Raw genomic sequence first — 17,884 nt, forward strand, 5'->3', positions numbered from 1 at the left:
TCAGGAAGTCAGATTTACATGCAACAGCACCTTGTCTATATGCAAAATTATATGACATTCCATTATGTTCAATTCTAAGGGGTGGGCTAGAGCAGCATAGGGGTGGGCTAGGGTAGCATATAGAGAGACTAGGGTAGTATAGGGACAGGCTAGGGTAGTATATAGAGAGACTAGGATAGTATAGGGACAGGCTAGGGTAGTATATAGAGAGACTAGGGTATTATATGGACAGGCTGGGGTAGTATATAGAGAGACTAGGGTAGTATATGGACAGGCTAGGGTAGTATATAGAGAGACTAGGGTATTATATGGACAGGCTGGGGTAGTATATAGAGAGACTAGGGTATTATATGGACAGGCTGGGGTAGTATATAGAGAGACTAGGGTAGTATAGGGACAGGTTAAGATAGTATATAGAGAGACTAGGGTAGTATAGGGACAGGTTAAGGTAGTATATAGAGAGACTAGGGTAGTATAGGGACAGGTTAGGGTAGTATATAGAGAGACTAGGGTAGTATAGGGACAGGCTAGGGTAGTTTATATAGAGGCTAGGGTAGTATATGGACAGGCTAGGGTAGTATATAGAGAGACTAGGGTAGTATAGGGACAGGTTAGGGTAGTATATAGAGAGACTAGGGTATTATATGGAAAGGCTAGGGTAGTATATAGAGAGACTAGGGTAGTATATGGACAGGTTAAGGTAATATATAGAGAGACCAGGGTAGTATAGGGACAGGCTAGGGTAGTATGGGGAAGGCTAGGGTAGTATACGGACAGATTAAGGTAGTATTGGGGCAGGCAGAGCAGCCTGGGGGGGCAATTGTTGTCATGACACACAAAACTGCTGGGAAAGAAATCGTGGGCACCAATTTGCTGGGTAAATAGAAGAGAAGGAGGCGGCCGTGGTTCAATTTGCCGCCCCTCTCAAAGTGCCGCATGGATCCAATGGACCCACTGGGACCCATGGTAGGGCCGGTGTTCTGTCCAAAAATGTCCGCCTATCGAATAGTATCCGCTGTGTAGTGCGCAGGCGCAGCGCTTGCGCAGTACGGAGCACAAGGAGATTCGGCAAATCTCTGAAGATGAACGGTGCCTGCGCCGTGACTCCAGGTGCAAGCACCACCATCCAAATGGACATAGGGCTGCACATAGTTAGAGGGCCCCTCGCGGGCTCGCTTCACTCGCCACGCTTTGGCCATGGCCTCGCTTCGCTGAGCTCTTTTTATTCTAACTCTATGTCCACTTGGATGGTGGGGCTTGAACCTGGACTCACAGCGCAGACGCCGTTCATCTTCTGAGATTTTTGGAATCTGCTTGTCATGTGTACTGCGCATGCGCAGTACACAGCAGACACTATCTGACGGGGGACAGTATTTGACAGGACACCGGCCCTGATGGGAACCGATACCATCGCTGGAGGGAGTCCACCCCTATCATACATAGTAGGAGAGAGTTAGAACCTGCGCTCAGTTTTTTGTATCTGGAGCCTTCATTATTCTATTGCCTTCCATTCTATAAAGCAGCCTAAGTAGGAATCATCTGATTTCATATTTATACCTTCATTGCAGTATGCTTCCATTTCAAATTCAAATTCATTTTCATATTCAAATTCAAATTTGAATTCATTTTTGATTTGAATATTTTGTTTTGTTTCATTTATTTTGGATTTGTTGAAATTTGTTACAATTGTGATTTGTAAATTCGGCTACATAATGAAAAGTTCATCCGAATTTTGATCGATAATGAAACGAATCGCACACGTCTGCAGTAAAAGGTCTGAGCAGGGCCCACAGCGAGGAAGTGCAGGTAAGTATTTACCCCCAAATCCTCCGAGGGTCCGGAAAGGGCCGCATAACTTAAAGCAATGTTGTCCTTTAATGATATCTCGATGGATAATATATTTTGCAGACCTTTTGTGTTGGTGATGTCAGGATTGGTCGCAGTATATTTACTAGTCACACATTAAATCTTTTCTCTTTGTAGGTTTGACACTCGTCCTTCGCACCGAGCAGCACGACTACATCCCGCTCCTGTCCTCCGTTGCCGGGGCGCGCGTCCTGGTTCATGGCCACAACGAGCCGGCCTTCATGGATGATAGTGGCTTTAACATCCAGCCTGGGGTGGAGACCTCCATTGGCATGAGAAAGGTAGAGAACAAATCGTTCAGAATAAAATGTAGAATTGTGAAGCTTTTGTAATGAGCTATTGATGGGTCTGCAATCATCTGGTTATGGATTTCCCCTTTGGAGGAATGGCTCCTGCTTTGTGAAGGTTTGGGTCTGTAACAGAAATCAGAGGTTTACCGGTGGCGCCATCTTGATCTAATAATGGACAGGTCCACATACAATGCTATGGCTCAGAGAGCTACAAGGGTATTACCAGGGCCGTTTTTAAGGCAGGGCAAAAGGGGCAGCTGCCCTGGGCCCTGTCATTGTTGTGGGGCCCAAAGCAGCTGCCTCATACTTGCCAACTATCCCGGTTTAAATTCCCTCATCCCTTGAGGTTTTAGTCCTGTGCTGTGTCCCAATATCTCAGTGTGAAGTGCTGCTACTGATGCTGCCCAGCTCTTCCCTATTGTTGTGTAAAGATGACTCAACTGTAGACCCTGTGTTTACATGTACATTACCGGCATTCATATGTAAATAGTGGCGGCTGGCGGCATTGATATGTATATTATGCCCCCCTGAGGTCACATCCACAGTAATCTCTAGCAACCAATCAACAAGCAGAAATCATGTTCTGTAACCTCTAGCAACTAATCAGTGAGCCGTAATGTGTGCTGTAACCTCTAGCAACCAGTCAGTGAGCGGTAATGATAAAATGTAATCTCTAGTCTAGCTGCTATTTATTATATGTCTCAGAGCAGATGCAGAGCAAAACTGCATGGGGGGCCCCAAGAAAAGCTTTGCCCAGGGTCCAATAAATATTAAAGATGGCCCTGGGTATTACTGAGCAGAATGGATCACCTCTGCTTCATAGGAGGAACAATCAAGCCAACCGGTGTCGTCCTTTGGTCTCCCTTCTCCTTCCTGGGCAGCTATCAGAGTCCTCAGATTTGTCCTGTTACAGGGAGGTACCTCGGGGTAGTCCCTGCTCTACCCAGCTAGTGGGGACCGTCATCTGGGAGTTCTTTGCAAGTGGTGTACCCTATGGGGTATGCACAACGTCCATTCGTAGAGCGGTCTTCTCTAACACTCAGGCCATGCTTCACAATCTGCTCCAGAGCACCATAAAGTGCAACCAAATAGCAGTATGGCTTTACTGGCAAACTTAAATGTGGGGCGGGGTCCCTCCTTAACCGCTAGAGATCCCATGGGGATTACATATGTTATAAACGGTATTCATGGAAAGTGAAAAGCATCCACCACTGAAGTGCACCAAACAAAAGACAGCAGGTCTCTTCTCCTACCTCCTTCAGAGTAGGCTACTCCCCTCCCCCTCCCACCATGTACACTGACTATCTGGCCCACCTTATCTTCTCAAAATCCCCCCTCTCTGCACATTGGGGTCTTTATATATATGCTTTAGGATAAAATGGAAGCCATAAAAACAGAGGTCCGTACAAAGAAAGTTTTTTTTTGACACGTGAAGCTCTTCCTTGCTTCACAAGTGAGTACCAGATGAAGGAACTCTTCTCATTGTTTAGATATTAGAATATAGGAGAGTTTTTTTGTTTTGTTCTTCAGACTTTAGGGGGCCAAACTGTGGTCAGGAGTGGAAATTTTCCTGGCATAAGTGGGAGAAAACTTCACATTTGGTATTCGGTGGAGGAATAGTGCCCCATTGTTTGTGTCAGTGGGAGAAATGGTGACCCATTGTTGGTGTCAATAGGAGAAATGGTGACCCATTGTTGGTGTCAATAGGAGAAATGGTGACCCATTGTTGGCGTCAATAGGAGAAATGGTGACCCATTGTTGGCGTCAATAGGAGAAATGGTGACCCATTGTTGGCATCAATGGGAGAAATGGTGGCCCATTGTTGGCGTCAATAGGAGAAATGGTGACCCATTGTTGGCGTCAATAGGAGAAATGGTGACCCATTGTTGGCGTCAATAGGAGAAATGGTGACCCATTGTTGGCATCAATGGGAGAAATGGTGACCCATTGTTGGTGTCAATAGGAGAAATGGTGACCTATTGTTGGTGTCAATAGGAGAAATGGTGACCCATTGTTGGTGTCAATAGGAGAAATGGTGACCCATTGTTGCCATCAATGGGAGAAATGGTTACCCATTGTTGGTGTCAATAGGAGAAATGGTGACCTATTGTTGGTGTCAATAGGAGAAATGGTGACCCATTGTTGGTGTCAATAGGAGAAATGGTGACCCATTGTTGGTGTCAATGGGAGAAATGGTTACCTATTGTTGGTGTCAATAGGAGAAATTGTGACCCATTGTTGGTGTCAATGGGAGAAATGGTAACCTCCCAGGGTCTGGAAATGCATTGCACAAACCTTTCTTCAAGGCCTCCTGAAGATATTTCATCCTCTGCTCCCTCTGCGAAGACAAGATGAGTTCTGCAACATTAGCCTTGTAACGTGGATCGAGAAGGGTTGCCAGCCAGCAATGAATCCTCTCCTTGATACCACGAATCCTAGGGTACTTTCGCAGGCTTTGCAGAATCAGGGAGGCCATGCAGTGTAAGTTTTCAGAGGCATTCAGTTCAGAGTCCTCTGGGTCACTAAGGATCACATGATCCTTAACCACCTCCTCCCAGCCACGTACAACTCCTTGGGTTTCTGAGGACTGAAAGCCATCCCTTAACCACTTTCAGACCGGACCATTTTGCTGGTAAATGACCAGAGGTCTTTTTACACTTTGGCACTGCGCTGCTTTAACTGGTAATTGCGCGGTCATGCAATGTTGTACCCAAACAAAATTTGCGTCCTTTTCTTCCCACAAATAGAGCTTTCTTTTGATGGTATTTGATTGCCTCTGCGATTTTTATTTTTTGCGATATAAACGTAAAAAGACCGCAAATTTTGAAAAAAAATGATATTTTCTACTTTTTGTTATTAGAAAAATCCAATAAACTCAATTTTAGTCATACATTTAGGCCAAAATGTATTCAGCCACATGTCTTTGGTAAAAAAAAAGTCAATAATTGTATATTTATTGGTTTGCGCAAAAGTTGTCACATCTACAAACTAAGGTACGTTTTCTGGAATTTACGCAGCTTTTAGTTTACGACTGCCTATCTCATTTCTTGAGGTGCTAAAATGGCAGGGCAGTACAAAACCCCCCCAAATGACCCCATTTTGGAAAGTAGACCCCCTAAGGAAATTGATAAGAGGCATGTTGAGCCCATTGAATATTTTATTTTTTTGCCTCAAGCGATTGAATAATGACAAAAAAAAAAATTTTTTTTTTTTTTTACACAAAGTTGTCACTAAATGATATATTGCTCACACATGCTATGGGCGTATGTGAAATGACACCCCAAAATAAATTCTGCTGCTTCTCCTGAGTACGGGGATACCACATATGTGGGACTTTTTGGGAGCCTAGCCGCGTACGGGGCCCCGAAAACCAAGCACCGCCTTCAGGCTTTCTAAGGGCGTAAATTTTTGAGTTCACTTCTCACTACCTATTACAGTTTTGAAGGCCATAAAATGCCAAGATGGCACAAAACCCCCACAAATGACCCCATTTTAGAAAGTAGACACCCCAAGCTATTTGCTGAGAGGCATGTTGAGTCCATGGAATATTTTATATTTTGCCACAAGTTGCGGGAAAATTACAAACTTTTTTTTTTTTTTTTTTTTTTTCACAAAGTTGTCACTAAATGATATATTGCTCACGCATGCCATGGGCATATGTGAAATGACACCCCAAAATAAATTCTGCTGCTTCTCCTGAGTACGGGGATACCACATATGTGGGAATTTTTTGGAGCCTAGCCGCGTACGGGGCCCCGAAAACCAAGCACCGCCTTCAGGCTTTCTAAGGGCGTTACAGTTTTGAAGGCCATAAAATGCCAAGATGGCACAAACCCCCCCCAAATGACCCCATTTTGGAAAGTAGACACCCCTAAATTTAGGGGTACACTAGTGAGACTAGGTAATAAATGGCGGGTGCCCTGAAACTATAAAAAAATAACTAACCAACCAGCGTCACCTGTAACAGTTATATGGTGATCACTGGTGAAAGGGTTAACTAGGGGGCAATTAGGGGGCTTTATGCGGTAGTATATGGGGGTCCCTGGCGCTATAAAAAGCTGCAGCGAACCTAAATACCTACCTGCCTAACTAGCGTCACCTGTGACACTAATACAGCGATCAGAAAAACGATCGCTTATTAGGCTGGGTTCACACTGGAGCGATGCGGGAACGCCACGAATCCGCGGCGGGTTCCCGCATCGCATGCCTCCCGGCGGCAGTTCACACTGCCCTATGCGAACTGCTGGGAGTGTCAGTGAAATGTTACTGACACCCCCAGATCAGTTCGCATATCGCAGTGCGATCTGCAAACTCGGATCGCATGGTGTGAACACCCATGCGATCCGATTCTGCTGCGGGCCAAAAAAAGGGTCCCGTGCGAATTTGCGGCGGGTGCGGCGGGTGTGGCGGGTGCGGCGGGTGCGGCGAATGGCTGAACTCGAATCGCACAGAGATCGGATGTGATTTGCACTGCAGTGCGGTGCGAATCACATCCGTTCTCATAAACCGCTGCAATGTGAACCCAGCCTTAGTGACACTGGCGACGGGGGGTGATCACGGGGTTAAACCTTTATTGGGGGGGTTAGGGGGGTACCTTAGAACTAAAGGGGGCTAACCCTAACTGCCCTAACAGTTATTAGTCACAAATGACACCCGCCGGGTGATCAGGGGGTTAAACCTTTATTAGGTAATAAATGGCGGGTGCCCTGAAACTATAAAAAAATAACTAACCAACCAGCGTCACCTGTAACAGTTATATGGTGATCACTGGTGAAAGGGTTAACTAGGGGGCAATCAGGGGGCTTTATGCGGTAGTATATGGGGGTCCCTGGCGCTATAAAAAGCTGCGGCGAACCTAAATACCTACCTGCCTAACTAGCGTCACCTGTGACACTAATACAGCGATCAGAAAAATGATCGCTTATTAGGCTGGGTTCACACTGGAGCGATGCGGAAACGCCGCGAATCCGCGGCGGGTTCCCGCATCGCATGCCTCCCGGCGGCAGTTCACACTGCCCTATGCGAACTGCTGGGAGTGTCAGTGAAATGTTACTGACACCCCCAGATCAGTTCGCATATCGCAGTGCGATCTGCAAACTCGGATCGCATGGTGTGAACACCCATGCGATCCGATTCTGCTGCGGGCCAAAAAAAGGGTCCCGTGCGAATTTGCGGCGGGTGCGGCGGGTGTGGCGGGTGCGGCGGGTGCGGCGAATGGCTGAACTCGAATCGCACAGAGATCGGATGTGATTTGCACTGCAGTGCGGTGCGAATCACATTCGTTCTCATAAACCGCTGCAATGTGAACCCAGCCTTAGTGACACTGGCGACGGGGGGTGATCACGGGGTTAAACCTTTATTGGGGGGGTTAGGGGGGTACATTAGAACTAAAGGGGGCTAACCCTAACTGCCCTAACAGTTATTACAGTCACAAATGACACCAATGCAAAAAAAAAAAAAAAAAAATGACATTGGTGTCACTGTGACTGGGGGGCAGGGGTAATTGGGGGGGTGATCGGGGGGTAAAGGGGGGGTGTGAGTGTGCCTGGCATGTTCTACTGTGTGTGTAGAGTGTTGGTGCAACTTACTGATCCGCTCTCCTCCGTGTCGGAACGAAAAATACCGACACGGAGGAGAGAATACATCACTTCCTCTCCTGTGTTTACATTACAGGAGAGGAAGTGATGTCACCGGGGATTTCTATTCGTCGGGAGCGATCGCGAGGGGGTGGCCATGAATGAATGGCCGTCCCCTCGTCCGGGATCGCTCCCGTACGAATACCGACCGCCGCAGGCACCGGGCGGGGGCCCGATCGGGCCCCCGACCCGCGGGAGGCAAGGGACGTACATGTATGTCCTTATGCCTGCCCGTGCCATTGTACCGACGTACATCGGCGTGCGGCGGTCGGCAACTGGTTAAAGACTGCTGCTGAGTGTTATCCTTTAAGTCCATGCCAACACAATCCTCCTCATCCTCCTCCTCCTCTTCTTCCTGTGTGTTTAACACTCAATTTGGTGGGCCTGCAGGAATGCTATCTGCATAAAGGGGGCCTTGAGAGATAATGAAGTCCTCCTCTTCCTCCCGCTGTTCTGCCTCAAGTGCCTTGTCCATGATTCCACAAAGCATGTACTCCAACAGGAAGACTAGAGGGACGGTGTCACTGATGCATGCATTGTCTCTGCTCACCATCCTCGAGGCCTCCTCAAATGGTGACAGGACAGTGCATGCGTCCATGATCAGTAGCCATTGGTGTGGCAAAAAAGAAGCCAAGCTCCCCTGACCCTGTCCTGGTACACATTGATGGCCCTGTGCTCCACATGCAGCTGCTGCAGCATTGCCAACATTGAGTTCCACCTGGTGGGCATGTCACAAATGAGGCGGTTGGTGGGCAGGTTGCATTCCCTTTGAATGTCAGCCAGCCCAGCACTGGCATTGTATGACAGGCGGAAATTACCACAGACTTTTTTAGTCAGCCTCAGGAGATCCTGTAAGCCTGGGTACCTGCTCAAGAACCGCCGCACAACCAAATTCAGGACTTGTGCCAAACATGGAACATGGGTCAAGTGTCTCTGTCAGTGGGCGGAGAGAAGGTTGGTGCCATTTCGCATACAACCATTCCTGGCTGAATCTGGCATGGTGTCAACCACCTCTGAGCCCACCCCTGCAGAGCTGACAGAATCTCTGACCCAGTGTGGCTCCTGTCCCCTAGGCAGACCAGCTCAAGCACTGCATGACATCATTTAGCCTGACTGCTTGCGTAGCCCCTTGAACGTTTACGGAGCACTGCTGGTTCAGAGGACACATCTGCAAAAGAGGCCATAGAGGAAGAAGAAGAGGAGGGGAGGAGAGAGCTGTGGGAGAATCACCACTAGCATTTTGGAGGCGTGGTGGCGGAACAAGCCCCAACAATACTGAACCCTGTCCTGCATCATTCCCAGCTGCCAGCAGAGTAACCCAGTGCACCATGTAAGAAAGGTAATGTCCCTGTCCATGTCTGTTGGACCATGAGTCAACGGTAATATGCACCTTACCGCTGAACGCCCTGTCCAACAAGGCCAAGACATTACCTTCCACATGCCGGTAGAAAGCCAAATTGGCCTTCCGTGAAAAAAAATTGCGTTTTGGAACCTGCCTCTGATGTACAGCACATTCCACAACTTCACAAAAAGGGGGCAGAGTCTACCAGCTGAAAAGGCAGCAGTGCTAGCAATTTGGCAAAGCTAGCATTTAGACGCTGAGCATGTGGATGGCTGGGACCGAAATTTCTTTTTACGGTTTAGCAAATGGGGTAGGGAAATTTGCCTGCTAAATTCAGATGGTGGTGTACTGATAGCAGATTGGCTGTAAGTACTTGGGACACCTGTTGCTATACTTTTATTCCTCTCAGTGCAGGTTTTGAGAGGACTGGGGGTATAGTGGGGTTGGAGATCCCAGAGAAGTCTGCCTTTTTCTTTGATGTGGGTTTTTCAAGTATTCATGTATTTTATTGGGATTTTATGTGATAGACCAATACAAAGTGGCACATAATTTTGAAGTGGAAGGAAAATGATAAATGATACAAAAAATATGTGAAAAAATGTGAGGGGGGGGGGCATTTGAAATCAGCCCCCCTTTAGTCTGATACCCCCAACTAAAATTTAGTGGAACTAATTGCCTTCAGAAGTCGCCTAATTAGTAAATAGAGTCCACCTGTGTGTCATTTAATCTTGATGTAAATACAGCTGTTCTGTGAAGCCCTCAGAGGTTTGCTAAGCCCCATACACACTATCAGATTTTCTGCTGATTTTTGTCTTCAGATTTACCAAAACCATGTAGTGAAGGGCCGGCCTGATTGCTTACAAATTGAAACTCCTAGGGTTTGACCTCATATTACATGGTTTTGGTAAATCTGAAGACAAAAATCAGCAGAAAATCTGATAGTATGTATGGGGCTTCAGAGAACCTTAGTGAACAAACAGCATCATGAAGGCCAAGGAACACACCAGACAGGTCAGGGATAAAGTTGTGGAGAAGTATAAAGCAGGGTTGGGTTATAATAAAATCTCCCAAGCTTTGACCATCTCACGGAGCTCTGTTCAATCCATCATCGGAGAAGGGAAAGAGTATGGGCACAACCGCAAACCTACCAAGACATGGCTGTCCACCTAAACTGACCGGGCCGGGCAAGGAGAGCATTCATCAGAGAAGAGCCAAGAGGTCCATGGTAACTCTGGAGGAGCTGCAGAGATCCACAGCTCAGGGGGGAGAATCTGTCCACAGGACAACTATTAGTCGTCTCTCCACAAATCTGCCCTTTATGGAAGAGTGACAAGAAGAAAGACATTGGAGAAAGAAAGTCATAAGAAGTCCTGTTTGTAGTTTGTGAGAAGCCATTCTTGGTATTGGAAAACCCAGAGGATCAAAAAGGCTTGACTACAGAACCGTCTGTGGTTCTTGACAGCATCTCCTGTAATCACTTCAATGTTAAATACCGTTAGGCCATCAGAATCTTTCCGGCTCTGGAGGGGGCAGCATTAGCGCATCTTTCCAGTTCCTGACGGGAAGCCGGCATTGGAATGGTCACCTACCACAGTTCTCTGGACTTTCCCTTAGTGATAAGATGTGAAGTGTAGAGACTTTGGAGAGCTAATTACCAGATAATAAGAAGACAGGCTAAAGACCCAGAAAGTTCACCTTCTGTTCACATTTTTATATTATAATACTTGTGACGGAACCTATCCCCCACCAGGACCGTTTTTAAGGCAGGGCAAAAGGGGCAGCTGCCCTGGGCCCTGTCATTGTTGTGGGGCCCAAAGCAGCTGCTTCATACTTGCCAACTATCCTGGTTTAAATTCCCTCGCCCCTTGAGGGTTTAGTCCTGTGCTGTGTGCCAATATCTCACTTTGAAGTGCTGCTACTAATGCTGTCCAGCTCTGCCCTATTGTTGTTTACAGATGACTCACCTGCAGACCCTGTGTTTACATGTAAATTACTGGCATTCATATGTAAATAGAGGTGGCCGGCAGCATTGATATGTATATCATGCCCCCTGAGGTCATATGCACAGTAATCTCTAACAACCAATCAACAAGCAGAAATCATGTGCTGTAACCTCTAGCAACTAACCAGTGAGCTGTAATGTGTTCTGTAACCTCTAGCAACCAGTCAGTGAGCGGTAATGATACACTGTAACCTCTGGCAACCAATCGCAATAGCTTCCTGATCTGATTCGGTAAACTGGTTTTGAGTCTAGCTGCTATTTATTGTATGTATCAGAGCAGGTGGAGAGTGAAACTGCATGGGGGGGGGGGCCCAAGAAAAGTTTTGCCCAGGGTCCAATCAATATTAAAGACGGCCCTGTCCCCCACACTCCGATTGAGAGCTTCCGTCAGAATACCGCTTCCTAAGTCTGAATATTGATATCAGATATTCCAACCGCTCACAAGCACAAAACAAGACGACACTTGCTTAGCTGCTCAACATGGACTGATTTATTAAAACCAAAATGACAAGTATTTATAATACAGTAGAAGACTAAAGATAACCTAATTAGCATGAGCTAATTTTCTAATCATTGACCCAGACTAGTTGTCTGAGGGATAGGACTTTTCAGGGTAAGACTTTGTCTCCTAGCTCACTGATTGGCTATTCAATACACATTACCATAAACATAAACACAGCTTTAATTAGCACAACCAATAATGTGTGGAATACTCTTACAAGCCAAACTAGACTCATTTACACAACAGATAGGTGGCTGGAGTTGATGACATTAGCATCTAACAGTTTGTGTCCCAACAGTGTGATTCCGTCTATTGCTAATATGGCAAATACATATCCAGAGTCTGTGTGTCTTGGGGGGGGGACATGGATCTGACTCCAAGTAACACCTCAGGGGTCCCCAGACATACAGCTCACAAAGAGCACCCCCCCCCCAAATACCAGGGCCCATAATCACAAGGCAAGAGGCTCACATTCTGTCACCTCCAACAGACTCTGTCCCGGCTAGGTCTGTCACATTACTTATATATGGAATTCTATGAAAAGAGTTCCATAGCTCCACCCACTATTTTTAAATATTAAAATCCTTGTTTGTTAGATTTGTGATGGAAGCGATGACATGTAAATATCTCCGGTGTCATAGAGATTGTGTGATAGGTGATGTGGTTTCATATACTGAGACAAACAGGAGATTGCCTTCAATAGGGTTATAGATAAAAGAGGACTCCCCACAGAAACCACATTACTGGATGACTAAAATCTCAGAGATATTATCTCAAAGTGAAAAAATTCAGATGCAGCGTCATCCCAACATACACAATATTCAACGGGAGGGTTGGGGGTGCGGCATCTGAGTGACGTCACATAACATGCATTGCAATGGTTGCTATTGGTGACGGCACAATTAGGGTGTTTTATTTTGGAAATGGAGACCCTTCAAGTCTGTTGTTTGTCTTCCCATGGGGCATGTAAAAAGGTTCGGTTTGATCACATGAAGAGAGGGAGGCGGCAGACTTTGGTGAAATCTCTGATACCTACAGGGGAGGAATAGTATGGGGTTATGGATCAACCTGCCCGGGTAGGTAAGTATTTGGTATGATGTAGGGGGAGTTCCCCAAGGGAAAGATCTCTTATGGGCAGGAAGGTGCATGGGGTAAAGTGCCAACTAAGTAGTAAGGAATTTATTATTAGAAAACTCTTTCAATAAAAAGCCAATGTGTTTCGGGGGCCTTCTTCATCGGGGCCACAAGATTGTGTCTCTAGGTAGTTCACAACAAGGTAAGTGGGTTTTCACAGAGTATACCTGCCAGGACTTCCAATATGTTCACAGAATCCCTGCCAGGACTTCAAGCAGTGCTTGCAGAATACTTGCCAATACTTCTAATGGTACCCCCAGAATCCCTGCCAGGACTTCCAATGTTGTCCCAGAATCCCTGCCAGGACTTCCAATGTTGTCCCAGAATCCCTGCCAGGACTTCCAATGTTGTCCCAGAATCCCTGCCAGGACTTCCAATGTTGTCCCAGAATCCCTGCCAGGACTTCCAATGTTGTCTCAGAATCCTTGCCAGGACTTCAAGCAGTGCTTGCGATATCTCTGTTGTGCTTCTAATGGTACTCATAGAATCTCTTCCAGAACTTTCTATGGTACTTGCAGAATTCCTACCTGAACTTCCAATGTACTCACAGAATCCATGCCAGGATTTCCAATGTACTCACATAATCCATGCCAGGACTTAGAAAGTACTCACAGAATCCATGCCAGGACTTCCAATGTACTCACATAATCCATGCCAGGACTTCCAATGTACTCACATAATCCATGCCAGGACTTCCTATGATACTCACAGAATCCATGCCAGGACTTCCAATGTACTCACAGAATCCATGCCAGGACTTCCAATGTACTCACAGAATCCAAGGCCAGGACTTCCAATGTACTCACAGAATCCATGCCAGGACTTCCAATGTACTCATATAATCCATGCCAGGACTTCCAATGTACTCACAGAACCCATGCCAGGACTTCCAATGTGCTCACATAATCCATGCCAGGACTTCCAATGTACTCACAGAATCCATGCCAGGACTTCCAATGTACTCACAGAATCCATGCCAGGACTTCCTATGGTACTCACAGAATCCATGCCAGGACTTCCTATGTACTCACAGAATCCATGCCAGGACTTCCTATGTACTCACAGAATCCATGCCAGGACTTCCTATGTACTCACAGAATCCATGCCAGGACTTCCTATGTACTCACAGAATCCATGCCAGGACTTCCTATGGTACTCACAGAATCCATGCCAGGACTTCCAATGTACTCACAGAATCCATGCCAGGACTTCCTATGTACTCACAGAATCCATGCCAGGACTTCCAATGTACTCACAGAATCCATGTCAGGACTTCCTATGTACTCACAGAATTCATGCCAGGACTTCCAATGTACTCACAGAATCCATGTCAGGACTTCCTATGTACTCACAGAATCCATGCCAGGACTTCCAATGTACTCACAGAATCCATGCCAGGACTTCCAATGTACTCACAGAATCCATGCCAGGACTTCCAATGTACTCACATAATCCATGCCAGGACTTCCAATGTACTCACAGAACCCATGCCAGGACTTCCAATGTGCTCACAGAATCCATGCCAGGACTTCCAATGTACTCACAGAATCCATGCCAGGACTTCCAATGTACTCACAGAATCCATGCCTGGACTTCCAATGTACTCACAGAATCCATGCCAGGACTTCCTATGGTACTCACAGAATCCATGCCAGGACTTCCTATGGTACTCACAGAATCCATGCCAGGACTTACTATGTACTCACAGAATCCATGCCAGGACTTCCTATGTACTCACAGAATCCATGCCTGGACTTCCTATGGTACTCACAGAATCCATGCCAGGACTTCCTATGTACTCACAGAATCCATGCCAGGACTTCCTATGTACTCACAGAATCCATGCCAGGACTTCCTATGTACTCACAGAATCCATGCCAGGACTTCCTATGGTACTCACAGAATCCATGCCAGGACTTCCTATGGTACTCACAGAATCCATGCCAGGACTTCCTATGTACTCACAGAATCCATGCCAGGACTTCCTATGTACTCACAGAATCCATGCCAGGACTTCCAATGTACTCACAGAATCCATGCCAGGACTTCCTATGGTACTCACAGGATTTCTGCCAGGACTTTCAATGGTATTTGCAAAATCTCTGACAGAAATTCCAGTGGAACTCTCGAAGTCCCACCCAGGACCAGCAATGTCACCTGCCATGGCCTCTTCCAGGACCCTCCTACTCTCTATGTCTACCACATCATGAACAGTCTCCATGCCGTAGCAACTCCTTGGTAGAGTAGGGGGGGGGGGGGGGGGCAAGCAAACTGGGGCCAGTTCATAGCAAAGAAAACTGAGGGCCACTAGGCCCATCTCCATCATCAGGATCTCTGGGGAAAACCAACTGTACCCATCGGGTGAACCCATGTGAACTGCCAGGAGGCCCCATAACAGTAAGACCCCTTTCATACCGAGGCGTTTTGCAATCCGCCCTAAAAAAGCTGCACCATTGTGTGTAGTGTGATCCCCCCGAGGGCTTTCACACCGGAGCGGTGCGCTGGCAGGACGTCAGGGAAAAGTTCTGCCAGCAGCTTCTTTGGAGCGGCGAAGGAGCGGTGTGTTTACCCCTCCTCCACCGCTGCTCCCCATTGAAATCAATGGGACAGCGCTGTAATACCGCCGGCAAAACGCGGCGTATTGCCGGTGGTTTTAACCCTTTCTCGGCCGCTTGCGGGGGGTAAAAGCGCCCCGCTAGCGGCCGAAATGCGCCGCAAATCCGGGGGTAGAACGCCGCTAAAAATAGCGGCCTTTTACCACTGACGCTATGGGCGGTGTGGTGTGAAAGGGTAAGTGTGTATCACTAGGCTGTCCTTGCAGTTGGCGATACTCTTACATTCCACGCAGGGAATACTGGTAATGTGCACTTACCTTACATGATGAAGAGGGACCCACAGAGCTCAGGAATGTGTTCGCTTTTTATTGAATTACACTTTTAACAAATTGAGTTCTGGACCCCGAGCTATACGGTGTGTTTGGCACTTTTCTCTCAGCGTTTATAATTTACCTCTCTGGGAGAGATCCGGAGCTGCGGGCAATGCTCTGCGCACGATTCCTCTGGGAGAGAGCCGGAGCTGCGGGCAATGCTCTGCGCACGGTTCCTCTGGGAGAGATCCGGAGCTGCGGGCGATGCTCTGCGCACGGTCACTCTGGGAGAGAACCGGAGCTGCGGGCAATGCTCTGCGCACGGTTCCTCTGGGAGAGAGCCGGAGCTGCGGGCGATGCTCTGCGCACGGTTCCTCTGGGAGAGAGCCGGAGCTGCGGGCGATGCTCTGCGCACGGTTCCTCTGGGAGAGATCCGGAGCTGCGGGCGATGCTCTGCGCACGGTCACTCTGGGAGAGAACCGGAGCTGCGGGCAATGCTCTGCGCACGGTTCCTCTGGGAGAGAGCCGGAGCTGCGGGCGATGCTCTGCGCACGGTTCCTCTGGGAGAGATCCGGAGCTGCGGGCAATGCTCTGCGCACGGTCACTCTGGGAGAGAACCGGAGCTGCGGGCAATGCTCTGCGCACGGTTCCTCTGGGAGAGAGCCGGAGCTGCGGGCGATGCTCTGCGCACGGTTCCCCTGGGAGAGAGCCGGAGCTGCGGGCAATGCTCTGCGCACGGTTCCCCTGGGAGAGATCCGGAGCTGCGGGCAATGCTCTGCGCACGGTTCCCCTGGGAGAGATCCGGAGCTGCGGGCAATGCTCTGCGCACGGTTCCTCTGGGAGAGAGCCGGAGCTGCGGGCAATGCTCTGCGCACGGTTCCTCTGGGAGAGATCCGGAGCTGCGGGCAATGCTCTGCGCACGGTTCCTCTGGGAGAGAGCCGGAGCTGCGGGCAATGCTCTGCGCACGGTTCCTCTGGGAGAGAGCCGGAGCTGCGGGCGATGCTCTGCGCACGGTTCCTCTGGGAGAGATCCGGAGCTGCGGGCGATGCTCTGCGCACAGTTCCTCTGGGAGAGAGCCGGAGCTGCGGGCGATGCTCTGCGCACGGTTCCTCTGGGAGAGAGCCGGAGCTGCGGGCGATGCTCTGCGCACGGTTCCTCTGGGAGGGAGCCGGAGCTGCGGGCAATGCTCTGCGCACGGTTCCTCTGGGAGAGAGCCGGAGCTGCGGGCAATGCTCTGCGCACGGTTCCTCTGGGAGAGAGCAGGAGCTGCGGGCAATGCTGTGCGCACGGTTCCTCTGGGAGAGAGCCGGAGCTGCGGCCGATGCTCTGCGCACGGTTCCTCTGGGAGGGAGCCGGAGCTGCGGGCAATGCTCTGCGCACGGTTCCTCTGGGAGAGAGCCGGAGCTGCGGGCAATGCTCTGCGCACGGTTCCTCTGGGAGAGAGCCGGAGCTGCGGGCAATGCTGTGCGCACGGTTCCTCTGGGAGAGAGCCGGAGCTGCGGGCGATGCTCTGCGCACGGTTCCTCTGGGAGAGAGCCGGAGCTGCGGGCGATGCTCTGCGCACGGTTCCTCTGGGAGAGAGCCGGAGCTGCGGGCGATGCTCTGCGCACGGTTCCTCTGGGAGAGAGCCGGAGCTGCGGGCAATGCTCTGCGCACGGTTCCTGCAGATAATTATTCACAATGGCCGCATTCAGAGAGTATTCTGTATAAAAAGTTCAGGGCATTCCTGCGTCACTTCCTCGCACTCCTCACCTACAAATCTACAGTCCCAATTCTGGGAAGATTAGGGGTGGCATTTGGTTGTTTGTTTCAGATATGACACCATCGCGCCACCAACCCGCTTCCTGTGAGCCCAGGTCTGAATAATCCATTTTTCTTTTTTTGTACACAGGAAACAGTCAGCCGTTTGGGCGGAGACTACAGCGATTGTTCTGAAGATGGCAGCGATGTTGATGTGAAGAATTTGTTTAACAGTGACTATACACAACAGGTAATATATTGAAATACTTTTATATTTTGTATAAGTTGTACCTGTTTATCTGCGGCCCTCTCTCCCCTACAGCCATTCATAGTCCAGAATTTACTCAGCATTTCTGAGCTTCAGAAGGCAGGGGGCGGGGATCTGATGTCACACAATGCACAGCATAGAGCAAAGAGCAGAGTGTAATCTGAGACCTGAGTGGAGAAAATGGCCACACCCCCCCATGAAGAGCTGAGGCTGTCAGCCAATCATTTGCTTTGTAGT

The 17,884-nt window shown here is 48.6% G+C and overlaps 1 protein-coding gene across 1 annotated transcript in view; it reads left to right on the plus strand.

Annotated features, from left to right (window-relative positions):
* SCNN1A (sodium channel epithelial 1 subunit alpha) overlaps window positions 1-17,884 on the plus strand; it is a 166,631-nt gene that overhangs the window by 65,856 nt on the left and 82,891 nt on the right. The window contains exons 6-7 of the mRNA XM_077467097.1: window positions 1,984-2,147; window positions 17,531-17,629. Coding sequence (XP_077323223.1) covers window positions 1,984-2,147; window positions 17,531-17,629 — 263 coding nt within the window. The remainder of the gene's footprint in view (window positions 1-1,983; window positions 2,148-17,530; window positions 17,630-17,884) is intronic.

Source organism: Lithobates pipiens, unplaced genomic scaffold (genome assembly GCF_037356315.1).
Source record: "Lithobates pipiens isolate NorthernLeopardFrog02 unplaced genomic scaffold, aLitPip1_a1.2 Scaffold_47, whole genome shotgun sequence".
NCBI lineage: Eukaryota > Metazoa > Chordata > Amphibia > Anura > Ranidae > Lithobates > Lithobates pipiens.